General features: G+C 37.1%; 1 protein-coding gene across 1 annotated transcript in view; it reads right to left on the reverse strand.

The window, feature by feature from the left end:
- The window catches only part of CWC22 (CWC22 spliceosome associated protein homolog), a 62,513-nt gene that overhangs the window by 34,214 nt on the left and 13,622 nt on the right, over positions 1-14,677 (reverse strand). Inside the window, exons 2-5 of the mRNA XM_014482092.2 lie at positions 10,989-11,124; positions 5,900-5,967; positions 4,425-4,535; positions 1,674-1,913 (exon numbers count right to left, since the gene is read on the reverse strand). Coding sequence (XP_014337578.2) covers positions 1,674-1,913; positions 4,425-4,535; positions 5,900-5,967; positions 10,989-11,015 — 446 coding nt within the window. The 5' untranslated portion in view covers positions 11,016-11,124. The remainder of the gene's footprint in view (positions 1-1,673; positions 1,914-4,424; positions 4,536-5,899; positions 5,968-10,988; positions 11,125-14,677) is intronic.

A 14,677-nucleotide genomic window follows, 5' to 3' on the forward strand; every position in this document is an offset into this window, starting at 1 on the left:
AAATTATCTTCCAAGAATCTACTTAAAATTGCATATATTATGGATTCTGCCCGCATTAAAAAGAAGACTCAGAGATTAATGACAATGCTTTCAATCTTTGACAGTTAGGATTGCTTTGAATGGGGTCAGAGACAGTACATATTTTTCACTAATACTTCCACTACTGCCTGCTATAACAGCAGCATGCCTGCATGATCATGAAGCTCCCAAAACCCACACAAGCAACTTTCAAATCCCTTCTCTACATAACACTGCAGGCATCACTACCAAGTGCTAGTCTATGAAACATAAAGAAAAACTTAGTGTTTTAATGTCATTTAAACGTCCCCTTCTAGCTCATAAATTTTTATACTGTATTTCAAATATTTATAACTTATTTTATAAAAATGACATTTCTACCTCAAGCTAATTCTTACAACAAATTTATATTTCATTTATATAAGGTTCTCAAGTACTCTCAAGTTGCCATGAAAATACACAACAAAGATGTAGAAGACTTTCTTGACTCAGCTGGAATTGTTTTTCTTATAAGTATACCTACCTTCTATCCCAATCTTTTTCTTGACTACCTGGCAACTGAGTGATCATTTCAATCTTAGGCCACAGTTTTCCTGGTTATTATCTCATTTCACTAGAGAAAAAGGCCTTGAAAACAGCTGCACTTTTCTACATAGTTTCTCATCATTTCAATTATTTTGAAAAGGGAAGGAAAGGTACTTAGAGAGAATGGTCACATATGAATTTTGATTATTTGCCTCAGTGTGGCAAAAAACTGTAAGATGTTATGGTCTAAAAAAAGTAGGGAAAAGAGAAAACTGTCAACTGCTTCACAGGTTAGTACAAGGGCTGACAAACTACACCCAAGAGCCAAATTTAGCCTACAGCCTGTTTTTGCAAATAAAGCTTTATTGGAACACAGCCATTCTCATTTGTGTACATGTTTTATCTATGGCTATATTCAATAAAATACTGAAGCACGCATCCTCAAGTTATGTCCAGCTCTTTGAGATCCCATGAACTGTAGCCGGCCAGGCTCCTCTGTCCTTAGCATTTCCCAGACAAGAATACTAGAGTGGGTTGCCCTTTCCTCCTCCAGGAAATCTTTCCGACCCAGGGGCTGAACCCACGTCTCTTACATCTCCTGCACTGGCAGGTGGATTCTTTACCACTGTGCCACCTGGGAAGCCCTATAATGGTGAAGGGGAGTAGCTACAACAGACAGGATAATGCACAAAGCCTAAAATAGTTACTATCTGTCCTTTTATAGAAAAAGTTTGCCGACTCCTGGTTTGGTATAATTAGAAAGATCCATTTTAGTTCTAAAATAGTACTCTTGATTATCAATGAAAAATGGACACCACTAATAAGCATACAACTACAAAAGGAATGGTTTGAAAACAGTAAAAGAAAAAAAAAAAAAGATAAGTGACCTTTCCTCAGACTTTTCCACTTATTCATGCAGAAAGTAAAGACATTAAGAGCTGCTGTCAGGGAAAATATTAAGCAGAGCTCCAGTGGAGCTTCTGAAGGCAGGAAGGAAAGAAGTATAATTTGAGGTCTCTATCATTATGGACTCTGCATGTAAATTCTCAACAGTCAAGGTTAATTGGAACATAGATGACTTTTTTCAGTGAGAGTGTCACCGCCTTATATACTTAGTGGTATTGACATGCCTGTTTTTATCTGTAATCTGTTCCTGCATCATTCTGAGTTTTGCAGGAGGAATATATGCTCCACCAGTGCGAGTAAGAAGAGGATCCAGCTCCTCTTTCTTCTTCTTTGCAGTAGGTTCATCCTGAGCAGAGGAACTCTGGGTTACCGATGGTTCTGGGCTTCTTCTCCCAGGAGATGGTGATTTCCGGGACCTCTTCCGATCCACATCTCTTTCTCTGCGTTTCTCTCGGTCTCTACTTCTGTAATACATGTTTTTGATGGAGAAAAGATGACACAAAATACATTCTTAAATGAACTGCATACCAAATGAGTGAGACCATTTGGGGGCCACAGATTCAGATAAGGAAAAGGGGTTTGGTAGTGCCTCACAGAGAAAATGTAACTTAAACTAGGTCATCAAGGCTCGAGAGGATTTACATTGCGGGCAAGGTGGTGAGGGGGTGGGGGGGGCGGTGGGGAGGGAGGATGGCATTCTGCAACTAGTAGAAGACAGAATAACTACTAAAAAATGGAGCAAGGTTATTTAGGCCAGAATAAGTCGAAACAATAAAGAATAATGTATAACAGCAGTTGGAAAGATGAGTTCGACTCAGAATATGAAATCTTAAAAGACAAGCAACAGACTAAGTTTTTTTATCCTGCAAGTGATAAGAAATCATTAATAATTTGAGTGGGATAGTAACATGAAAATAGTATTTTCCAAAGACAAATTGGCCTGTGATGTATGTGATAAGTTGCATAAAGGAGAAACCAGAGTTAACCTCCAATAATAGCAATTTAGGAGTGAGACTGTTATCATAAATTGTAATTTGAAATTGTTTCCTGATAGGACTGGCAATTTATTATAAATCTCAAAATATCAGAACCTTCTGATTATTTTAGACAATGTGAAAAAATAAACCATTTTCTAGCCACAAAAACTCTTCCCTACTAATGCAGGTGACTACCCTTTGTAAAATGATTATATAATATTTTCAAACTATCAAGAAATAGCAAGAAAGAATGAATCTTTGCTGTCTGCTCTCTTTCCCCAGTGAGAGTTTGTCCACTTGGCTGCTTGCTACATACATCTGCCTAGAAGCTCAGATTATTCTGTTCATGCTTTGTGTGACCACGAGTTATATGAATAACTATCACTGTACTACCAGGAAAGCACTTAGTAGATTTCACCTAAATCCAGAGGGTATGTTTGAAATAATATGTCTTAATACATGGAAAAGAGTGCTTCTAGTCACCTACCCAGGTAGCTGTGGACAAACTGTTTTCCAACTGAAGCACAGAGACCTGAGTGACCGCCCCATGAAGACACAGCCTGTACCTACCAACACAATGTGAACAGTGGTAGCGGGAAAGTGGTTCCAAATAAAAACCCCAATTAGTCAAAGGCAGGTGCTCTGAACTCTAGCCACTGCTTTGTAACTGAGTTGAACATTTTACATCTACAGGAAAAAGCAACTCATTTTATATCTATTCTCTGTAGAGAATAGCTACAGAAGGAATTTACTGACATTGGTTATGATTCTTCTGAGAAACACCAGGTAAAACTGCTTGTTGGCTGGTAAAATTGTGTCCTTATACACTTATAGTGTTTCTCCTTCAGAGTGCAGAAGTAATAGTCTTCTCAGTCTAAACAGAAATATTTCTCAAGCGTTTTTCTACTGTTAGCCTTTATAGTCTACATAATAAACAATGTGCTTACTTCACAGTGTGTGTGGATCAAATCAAACTTTGTATACAAACACTGGACTAGACAAGGAATTATAGTGAAGTAATACAGTCAGGGACGGATATAAACATAGGCTCTGGAGTCAGAATTGAGCTCAAATCTCAGTTTCATTATCTACTAGACAGATAACAGCAACCTGAGGTAACAATCAGTTCTAACCCACTTCCTTATACGTAAATTGTGAGGTACAGTACCTAGTATATAGGAGTTTTGACAGCATTTGAGAAGGTCTGAGAATGCCTAGCTCACCAACTACGGTGGTAGCAGCTGCTCTTATTAAAGTGTCATTAAGGTGACAGCAGATAAACCTGTCTTTTGGAGGTTAATTTAATCTGATGTTTATACAGACAGGTTACATGTTAGAAAGTAAGCAGTAAAAAGGAAATTTTGGCTGCAGATATCAAATAATGCACTTGGTTCCAAACCATGGAAAAATCAGATTAAAATTCTAGTGTGGTATAGTCTAGGGAGTCATGGAATAGAAGATATGAGAGAGACATCAAAAAGGATATAGAACTATGTGAACAAAAGTACATGCTAGGCAAGTTTTGGAAACCAGATGACTAATAAAGTGGGCAGTCAAGTTCTCTAAGACTCAAGTAAGAATAATTTATACTTAGAAAATGGTAACTTCATTCTCAATGTCCCTCTGCCATTATGTAAATTAAGATCATTCAATATCATAAATGACTTTCATTCAGTAAACAATCTCTGAAACTCATATAAGCCAATTCCTCATATAGCACAGTATAATGAATAAAAGCTTGAGACCTAGAGTCAGACAGACGAGGACTTGTCACTGACACACTTTTAAAACATGAACAAATGACTTAACTTCTCTAAGCTTCATTTTCTTCATCTATAAAAGGTATATATTTACTGCAATAAGAAGCTAATTCACATTAAGTCCTTATTAGAAAGCCTGGCACCTAAAAACATCCACTTAATGCTAGCTGTGACTATTATTATGCATAAAGAAAATTTAAACAAGTATGTTTCTATAGTTAAAATATGCAATACTAACCGTGACTCCATGCTACTATCATAAGAACGTTCTCTCCTTGAACGCTCATAGTCTGACCTGCTGGAATCAAAGTAACCTCTATCCCGAGGAGATCTTTCTTGTTCTATGTATCTAACACATAAAATAAGAAAACCAAAGTTACAAGTTGAAAACAATGATGTTATACTTAGAAAAGTCATATATTGGTAATGGTGATGTAACTCTATGACTGTACAAAGTCCTATCAAGTAGATCTTAACAAACAGATTATTTTGTTGACATCTATTCACTTAGTCATGATTATAAAAGCTTTCCACTGGTATGCAAAAAAACAACTCCTGGAATTCACTTAACCAAGCCTGACATCCTGGGCATACTGTCCTTAGCAGAAGATACATATTTGCATATCATATACAGCTTAGTGGGGACAAAGCTATCCTCTGCTGTCTAGCTGGCTCATTCTATCAAAGTACTGAACAGTGTCACTGGTTGGCCTCCACTGGTTGGCAACCACTAGTGTCACTGGTTGGCCTCCATAAAATCCAGTTATTCCACTCCAAAAGGCTATTTTTCTCAGCTCCTATTCTTAAAGTCATATTGTTAGATATCTGTGAGAATGGATTGAATGATCAGCAAACAGGGATAGTTAGTATAAAATCTGCCTTTTGAATCTCAAAAGTCAATAAAGTCAGAGAACCTTAAGAGAAGTCAATACATACACACATGATAAATATACACAGTAATATAATCTATGTTTCATATGCATATCTACAATTTATTTGCATACACACATATGTGTGTATATGTCTATAGAGAGAGTTTCTAAAAAATATATATAGGGAGGAGGTGATCCATGAAAGACAATAAGTAGATGCAGAACACAGTAATTAACTTGTGTATAAAGCAAAGGTTTTTTGAGACAGCAGAATGGAATATGAACAAAGTACACAGGGAATAAGAGATCAGACAACTGGAAGAAAATCTAGAGGATGCTTCTCCTTTCATAAATTCTTTTTCAAGGTTATAGCTTACTAAGTGAAATAACTGAAGTCATACTATGAAGGCATGATGAACATTAATGGTAACATTTCTGGGCCTTCGAACTTAAAACAGAATTATGGTAAGATACATATAAAAACATTTGAAGACTATAAAGAGCCATGTAAATATAAAGCATTAGTATTAAGAGTAAAAGCACTTCAAAATAATGTGATTTCAACTAAACTTTCCATTTTATAAACTTCTATGCAGTATTTGACATATTAAAATTATTCTCCTTCACCTAAAAATTTTCATAAAAATCTAGAATTATTTACTAGAAATTCCTAGAACAGTCATTCAAGGATGATCTGTTCTCAACCCCACTCAAGTAATATTTCCTGTAAAACCATCAAAAAAAGTTAGTAAACCTAAAATTAGAAATCTAAGAGCTAAATAATTTCTTAAACTTGTCAATAAAATTTTAAATGGTATTTAGAACACATAAAATTGTTTACCTGTCTTCTGGAGAGGAGGTCCTTTGATATGAATTATAATTTTCCCGTCTGTCATGACCAGAAGAATGCTTTCAATGGAAAAAAAGAGGGGGAAGGGAAATTTTAAAATTGTTAAAAAAACAAACAATGACACATGTATCTTGGAAAACTGGAAGTGCTTTAAAAATTAATTCAAAATATGTTTTTAAACATAAAATAATTTATACTACCTAAATAGTATATAAGATAAAACAAAATTTTCAGGCCATCCCAGGTAAATGTCTGGCAGTTATGTTTGCTATAGATCAAATACTGTCTTTAAACAACAACAACAGCAAAAAAACCCCTCAAGGTTTACTAGAAGAAAATAATTCTTAAATTTTCGATGCCACTTAGCTAATATTTTATTCCTATGTAATGAGATTAAGATAGTAAAGAATCTGCCTGCAATCCGGGAGACCCAGGTTCAATGCCTGGGTTGGGAAAATCCCCTAAAGAAGGGAATGGCTACCCACTCCAGTATTCTTGTCTGGAGAATTCCATGGACAGAGGAGCCTGGCAGGCTACAGTCCACAGGTCGCAAAGAGTCAGACACCACTGAGCTACTAACACTTTTACTTTCAATAAGATTTAAATTTATAGAACACCATTTTTATAAAGGCCTTTCCTGGCGAATACCACGACCAAAGGACGGAGGTTTTCTGTGGTTATGCCCAAGTCTTCTATAACGTTGCACTTATGTTCTTATCTCCTTTGGCTTAAGAAAACCATAACATTAGTCCAGGTTACCAAATCTGGACAAAACAAAAGAAACGGACTAACGTATTTATGAAAATTCAATTTTGTTTTCAGCAAACATTATTTAAGTGTCTGATACAGCCTGTATGACACTATGGTAGGCTGTAAAGATTTAAAAAATATGACTTGTAAAATATAGCTCCTAAGCCAAATCCTTTGAAGAATAACATACAAAAAGGAAACTTCAATGTAATATGAGGCTGAAGATACATGTCACAATGAGAGAGAGCTATGAATTATCCAGTTTAAGAACATTTCCTAATTTAAAAATCCATATAAGATGCCAAAATATTTATAAACAGGTAAATTTTTAAACCACCTATAAAAATGTTCATATTGACAAGCTTATTTTTAAGAATTAAAATGATTTTAATTAACTGAACAGATTTTAATTAACTGAAAGGAAATATAGTATGTTTTCAAAGAATCTTAATCTTGAAATCTAAGAAAAAAATAACTCAAATGATGAGTAATTTGTTCCACATACTGACATGCTTGCCTCCTTAATGGGAAAAAAATACATTCAAAAATTGAAAATTATACTGCAAAGAAATGTAAACAAGCTCCAACGTCGTCTTATGTTACTGCTGTCAGTGCCTCAGTCACGTCCAACTCTTTGACCCCACTGACTGTGGCCAAGCTTCTCTGTCCAGTCAAGAATACTGGTTGCCATTCCCTTCTCCAGCGGATCTTCCTGACCCAGGGACTCAACCTGGGTCTCCTGCATTGCAGGTGGATTCTTTACCGTCCGAGTCACCAGGGCAGCCTCGCTCTTATGCTATGACTAATTAGCAACAGTTTGAGTCTATTATCACAAGTAAATTAATTGCTAATACAATCTCCTTAAGTATTGAATTTTTTGAATGCCGCTGCTGCTGCTAAGTCACTTCAGTTGTGTCCGACTGTGCGACCCCATAGACGGCAGCCCACCAGGCTCCCCCATCCCTGGGACTCTCAAGGCAAGAACACTGAAGTGGGTTGCCATTTCCTTCTCCAATGCAAGAAAGTGAAAAGTGAAAGTGAAGTCGCTCAGTTGTCTCCGACTCTAAGCGACCCCATGGACTTGCAGCCTACCAGGTTCCTCTGCCCATGGGATTTTCCAGGCAAGAGTACTGGAGTGGGGTGCCACTGCCTTCTCCGTGAATTTTTTGAATAATATACGATAATTAGACTAATGTGTGCTGGTGAATAAACATGTGATCAAAATTTATAATTTAAGGTAGTCAGTCTGGCTATATTTTATACTGAGTGCAAACATCTTAAAAGTCCGGTTTCTAATATCTACAACTTTTAAAAATTCTTTCACTGGGCAGGCAGCATAATTAAGTAGAATTGTTCTGCACAACATCTGTTGTGAGCAGTTGTTCAATATGACATAGGCTTCCATAAAACTTGACATCAAGATCCTAAACAAATATGGAGAACAAGATTCATGCAATTCATGGTAACATCAAACACAGTATTTACTTATTTTTTATACGACACACCCGTTCCTCCAGCCTAGACACTCTGGGGGATACAAAAGATAGGAAAAACCTTCAAGGAGATTAGGATCTTAGAGGAGAGATGATTATAAAGATTTCCACAGTTAAAAACATCAGATTATATGTGAGACAGATAAAGAATAGGGAGGAGAAGGGGAAGGAGTGGGGAGAGAAAGAAAACAATAAAACTGCATTCTCTACTTTTCTTTTACAAGACATGACAATTATTTTGATTACATTAGGGAGAAGGCCTCAATTCTGTGCTAATGATTTTTAACACATCTCCACAACATCTGTTGTGAGCAAGAGGGAGAAATCAAAAATACTGAAGTCGTGACTCAGAATTTCATAAATGCGATCAAGTTAACAAATGACTGGCACATATAGTCAGTGCTAATAGGAGATCTTAAGTAGGACCAAGCACTGGGGTACACAGTACCAAGAGTGACAGTGAGTAAAGGGGAACTTGAACTGGGTTTCAGAACATTTTACTTAGTGAAAAATAAATTAAAAGTTTGATCCAAATAATAAGAACCTGAATTTCCCTCTTTCCCTTATCACAGAGGTTGGATTCGAAGTCAGAGCAGTAGTTGATGGTAATATATTGTTGAAATTACCTTTAAAAATTCTCTAAATTTTTCTTTAAGCAAAGCAAATACGGTACACTGAGCAGTCACCTGTAGTCTCTTACAATGTAGACAGCAGTGCAAGGAGGTGATAGGAGCAGGAAGCCTGTGTCCAGAGGCTCTGAACATCCCTTAGGCTCAGGGAACAAGTCTTTAGAACAAAAAGAGAGGAGAGGCTGGAAGAGTTAGGGAACTTGCCTCTAACCGACTAAGGAAGCTACGTAAAGTCAATGGAAAAATAAGGAATCGTCAGCCTTACAGATGAGGCCTCAGAACATCAAGAGAGGATCTGAGGTAAGAATGGACCCAACCCAGCTAGTGGCCAACAAGATGGAGAGACGAAGGCAAATGAAACTGAGAACTGGCTGAAGAGGGTTAAGCCACTAACAGTGAACAGCTTGCTGGGGACATTTCCCAGAAGATCCATGTGGACAACAAAAGGAGCACGTGGAGAGGCCCCGTCGAGAGAAACAGGAAGAGGACTCTGAGAAAGACTGAACACTTTTCGCTCTGTGTAAAAGGCAGAGACTGAACTGAGTGCTCTTGTCTAACATGGCTCAGTCAAGAGCCAGTTCTGCACAAGGTCTCCTTTCTCCTTAGGTCCCCAGCTCCTACCACAGTCTGCCATCTACTAGGCCCACAATTAAGTGTTTAACTGTCAGTGGACCAATGAATACAAGTTCCAAAGAGGCAGTATTCAGAACGCAATATGAAGAAGGTATCTACTGACAGATGGCGCCAGCTTCTGGGACAGCGAACGCCCTGTCAAAGGAAATATGTAAGCACAGGCTGGATGTCTACCTAGGAGGGAGGACTGGACAGTGTCTTCTCATACTCAAAAGAAGTTTGAAGAGATGGCCACAGAGCCTGTCTCGGTCCCTAAGCATACCAATTCATTTTGTTAAGCATTTATGACACCTCAAGCCTGGTACCTAGTGCCTGCTGTTAAGGAGCTCCTATCTCACACTAAAGTAGGTTTAGGGGTGCAGAGGTGGTGGAGGAGCGGAAAGGAGAAGTGTCTGTCTTTATAATCAAATAAAAATCCACCTTCCCCTTTACTGACTCCAAGATACAGGAAGTAATGTGCCTGCTTGTAGATCTATGAACTACACACATTGGCAAGTAGATCTGTGCAGCTGAAACGAAAAGGAAGGAGAATGGTTTGCTCTTCCACAAAGTCCACTCAGAGTCAGAGGAACAGGTCTGAAGCAGATGGAGTTACAGTTCCTGTGACCACTCTGACTACCTCTACTATTCTACTATTCTCAGAACCTACTCGAGCCACACTGGACTCGTCAGTTTTGCCTCTGCTGTTCCCTTTGCCTAGCACACTCCTCTCCTAGACATCTACTGGGCTAACTGCCTCATTTCCTTCAAATGTGTGCTCACAAAAGCCCCCTTGCACTGGGCCCTCCCTATTGAAAGCTGCATCATCCAATTGCTACTGATCAACCTTACCCTATTTCTTTTCTCCATAGCACAATCTAGCATTTAACACTGTGAAAACACTATATAATCCACTTACATATTAAGTTTATGATCTATTTGCTTTCTCCACCACTAGAATGCAAACTCCACAAGACCAAGGAGTCCTGTTTTATTCACCATTTTATCCAAAGTGCTCAAAACAATCACTGGGACATAGTAAGAATTCAGTGAATATTTGGTGAATAAACGAATGTATAATGTCTAAACTACAGCACAAAATAAGTAGCCCATTTATGCATCTGCAATATGCAACAAGAGGTTCACTTGTAGACAGACATGCAAAAACTGTGACCAACTGAGAAAGCAGACAATCATCTTCCATTTTATACTCATGCAGGAAATAATGCTCTTTAAGAAGAATGGCGGAATTTCCTGCTGTTTGTTATTTTTCTTTTATACATACATGCTCACTCATATATACTTTCTTGATTTACACACACATGCACACACTCATACACACGCACGCACACACACACACACACACACACACACACACACACACACACATCCTCCTCCACCCCTGTATGTTCTCTCAACCAACCACTTGACCATCTGGCCAAATATCTAGAGTTGAAATTGTGTTAAGTTCAATGTGTGTACAACACAACTCTACCGTCTGATTCTACTGTCCTAATTACAGAAATGCATTTTTGTTTAAAGGGTAGATGAATGACTACAAATTTATGTTCTTTATTATAAGTTTCAAACACTTACCTTTATTTGTGCCACACTGCTTTTCATTTTCTTTTGCCAGTTGATCTGATATGTCAAAGACTCCTTAAGCCGGCCCAAATAAATACCAAACAGGATGAATTCCTTGACAGTTTACCTTTCTGTCTGCAAATGTCACCTGTAAAATATACCAAAATAAGCCTTTGTTAACATTAATAAGTGTGTAAAATAATGACGTCATTATTTCGGTAATTTTTGAAAAATGCTGAACTCAAAGTTATGTTCATACACAACTGCCATTCACGTATTTTATAAGAATTGCATATCAATAGTTTATAATTTAACCCACTCCAGTGTTCTCGCCTGGAGAATCCCAGGGACGGGGGAGCCTGGTGGGCTGCCGTCTATGGGGTCGCACAGAGTCGGATACGACTGAAGTGACTTAGCAGCAGCAGTTTATAATTTATGGTATGGTGTAAGGTAATGAAATCACAAAAGTCAAATAGAAAAAAACATTAAAAGAGGTAGAGAATATAGAGTAAAAACTGTGCTCAGCACTAAAATAACTGAAAACAATTTTAAATAAATCTAATTTGAATTGGAGAAAGGATGATACAGATTATCTCGTCCAATTCTTCATTTTAAGGATAAGAACACTGTCAGATAAGTCATTTCAATGTTCTAAGTTATAACAATGTTCTAAGCTATAAAACAAGCTAGCAGCAGACTAGAAACCTAGCTTAAGGACACCTGACTAGGTATTCTTTTCACTGGACCACATACACAAATAATCTAGGCACTATAAAGTACAGTGATACAGAGTTGCCATCACAATGCAGTTGAGGAGGTATATAAATCACTAAGAAAAGTCTCCTTTACCATGGTTATCATGCTATCTAGATTAGTAAAAACAAAATATAGCTGATTCTTCACAAATGTATCTATCTACAAAGTATAACTGCAATCTAAAGCATATTATTGCTCAGGGACTCCCAGAGCAGAGAAAGCTAGAGAAGGGAAGTCCCATGTGCTCAATATACTCTCCCAAATTTCTGACTACACCTGCACCCATACACATACTAAACCCACACACATACTGAACAGAGTCCCGCTCAGGATCACAGAACTGAACAGAGATGTGAACAACTCAAGAGACAGATGGGTTCAAGAGATAGAATTTGCAACTTAAGCCTTATCAAATAATCGCCTAAAGGGTCCCCATTCCTCAGGGGAATACACCAGAATCCAAAGTCTTAACAGAATAGTAAAACGTCCACCATATAATTAAAAAACAACTTATCAGATAACTGTGGCCCAATCTTGAGAAAAAAGACAATCAAAGAAAACCAATACTGAGACACCAACCCAGATGCTGAAATTAGCATAAGAGGTTTTCAAAGCGTAGTCAAAAGTGAAAAGGAAAACATGCTTGTAAGGAATAAAAATATAGAAAATTTCAGGGAAAAAAAAAAAACCCAAAACAAAAAATGAACCAAAGTGAAATCCAAGGACTGAAAAATACATGAAGCAAAAAAATTCACTGGACATACTTAAGAGCAAAATGGAGATAAAGGAAAGCCAATGAGTTTGATGTAAAATCATTAGAAATTATCCAATCTAAAGAATAGAAATTTTAATGAACTGTATCAGGGATATGTGGGACAATATCAATGGGCATTGTGTAATTAAAGTACAAGAAGGAAAGAGAGAAAGAATGGGATAGAAGAAATATTTCAAGAAATAACAGCCAAGATATCCCCAAATTTGATGAAAGACACAAATTTACAGATTCAAGAAGCTTGAGCACTCCCCAACAGGATTAAGAAAACCACATTTACACAAATAGTTATATATAGTAGTCGTAATCAAACTGCTGAAAACTAAAGATAAAGAGAAAATCCTGAGAGCAGCAAGAAGAAAAAAGAACACATTATATATGGGGAATAATTCAAATTATTTCTGACTTTTCTTTAGAAACTAAGGAGACCAAAAGACAGCAGAATAATCTTTAAAGTGCTGAAAGATTAAGAAACTGTTAACTTTCAGCAAAAATAATCTTAAGAATGAAGATGAAATAAAGGATTTTTTCTGACTGAACAAAGCAAACAAAAACAACTAAGAGACACTAAGAGAATGCATCACCAGCAGACCTGCACTGCAAGGAATGCTAAGGGAAATAATACCAGATAGAAGTATGGCTTTTCAAAAGGGAAAGCATAACACTGGAAATGGTAACTCTCTCAAGAAACATAAAAGACTACTTTTTCCTTTATCTAAAATACACAGATCTGTTTAAAGCAGAAACTGTGTTGGAGAAGACTCTTAAGAGTCCCTTGGACAGCAAGGAGATCCAACCAGTCCATCGTAAAGGAGATCAGTCCTGAATATTCATTGGAAGGACTGATGCTGAAGTTGAAACTCCAATACTTTGGCCACCTGATGCAAAGAACTGACTCATTTGAAAAGACCCTGATGCTGGGAAAGACTGAAGGCGGGAGGAGAAGGGGATGACAGAGGATGAGATGGTTGGATGGCATCACAGACTTAATGGACATGAGTTTGAGTAAACTCCTGGAGTTGGTGATGGACAGGGAGGCCTGGAGTGCTGCAGTCCAGAGTCGCAAAGAGTCGGACACGACTGAGCGACTGAGTGTATGTATGCAGATATATGTGGACTAAAATGGACCTACATGAGGCAAGGTTTCTGATTTTTTTCTGAGGCAGTACAATATGAACTCTAAGAAGCCTGTGAAAAGTTAAGGACAGACATGATATTCTCTAAAGAAATGACAAAAAATGCAAATAAATATAACTAAAATGTCTACAGATAAATTAAAATCGAATTAAAAAAATAATTTATAAATGCAGGAGAGAAGGAACAGAACAAAAAACAGAGGACAAAAAGAAAAAAATAAGATGGCAAACTTAACTAACTCTATGAATTATGTCAAGTATTAATGAACAAACATTTCTAATTAAAAAACAGAAGCTACTCCTCCCTCACCTCAGGTGATACAGCCCTGAAGGTATTATAACCTAGTCTTGGCTGGATTTTAGGTCCCACTTGCCTCCTCAAAATGACTTACACAATGTGTATTTGCCATACACAAATCACGATTCTTTTCAAAGATTCTGTTTTTACGGCTATAAATGTATAGAGGTATAAAACTCAAAAAATTTTATTCAACAAACTTTTGCCCAAAGGTAATGGTATTTTTTTTTAACCTCTACATCATTATATCCTAGTATATCCTTATCATCCAGTATTATTTATACATACATTTATTCAATAACAACAAACATTTATTGTACTTGTATTTTGCCAGGCATCCTTCTAAGAACTGGGTAGATAGCAACGAACAATCCTAACACATGAAGCTTACTTATGAATTTATTTATAGATTAACTTATAAAAAGTAAAGTTAATTTATTTACAAAAAGTAAATCTATAATGATAAGCAAAGCACTCAGCTACTAATAAAGCAAAGTGGCTGGATGGGGTTTTTTTACACATGTCACTTCAGATTATTACTTAATACTGTAAAACAAGATCCCAAAGTTACTATGTTAACAAAAAAAAAAGTGGAATATGAAAACCTGCATGGCTGGAGAATTACTTGTACATATATTGGGACCCACCTTACTTACTTAGAAGATCTGAATACAGGGGTGGAGGTGGGGTGGGGGCGGGATACCTAGGCACACTGGTTTTACAAAGGCATCCCCAAGGT

This window comes from Bos mutus, chromosome 2 (genome assembly GCF_027580195.1).
Source record: "Bos mutus isolate GX-2022 chromosome 2, NWIPB_WYAK_1.1, whole genome shotgun sequence".
Lineage (NCBI taxonomy): Eukaryota > Metazoa > Chordata > Mammalia > Artiodactyla > Bovidae > Bos > Bos mutus.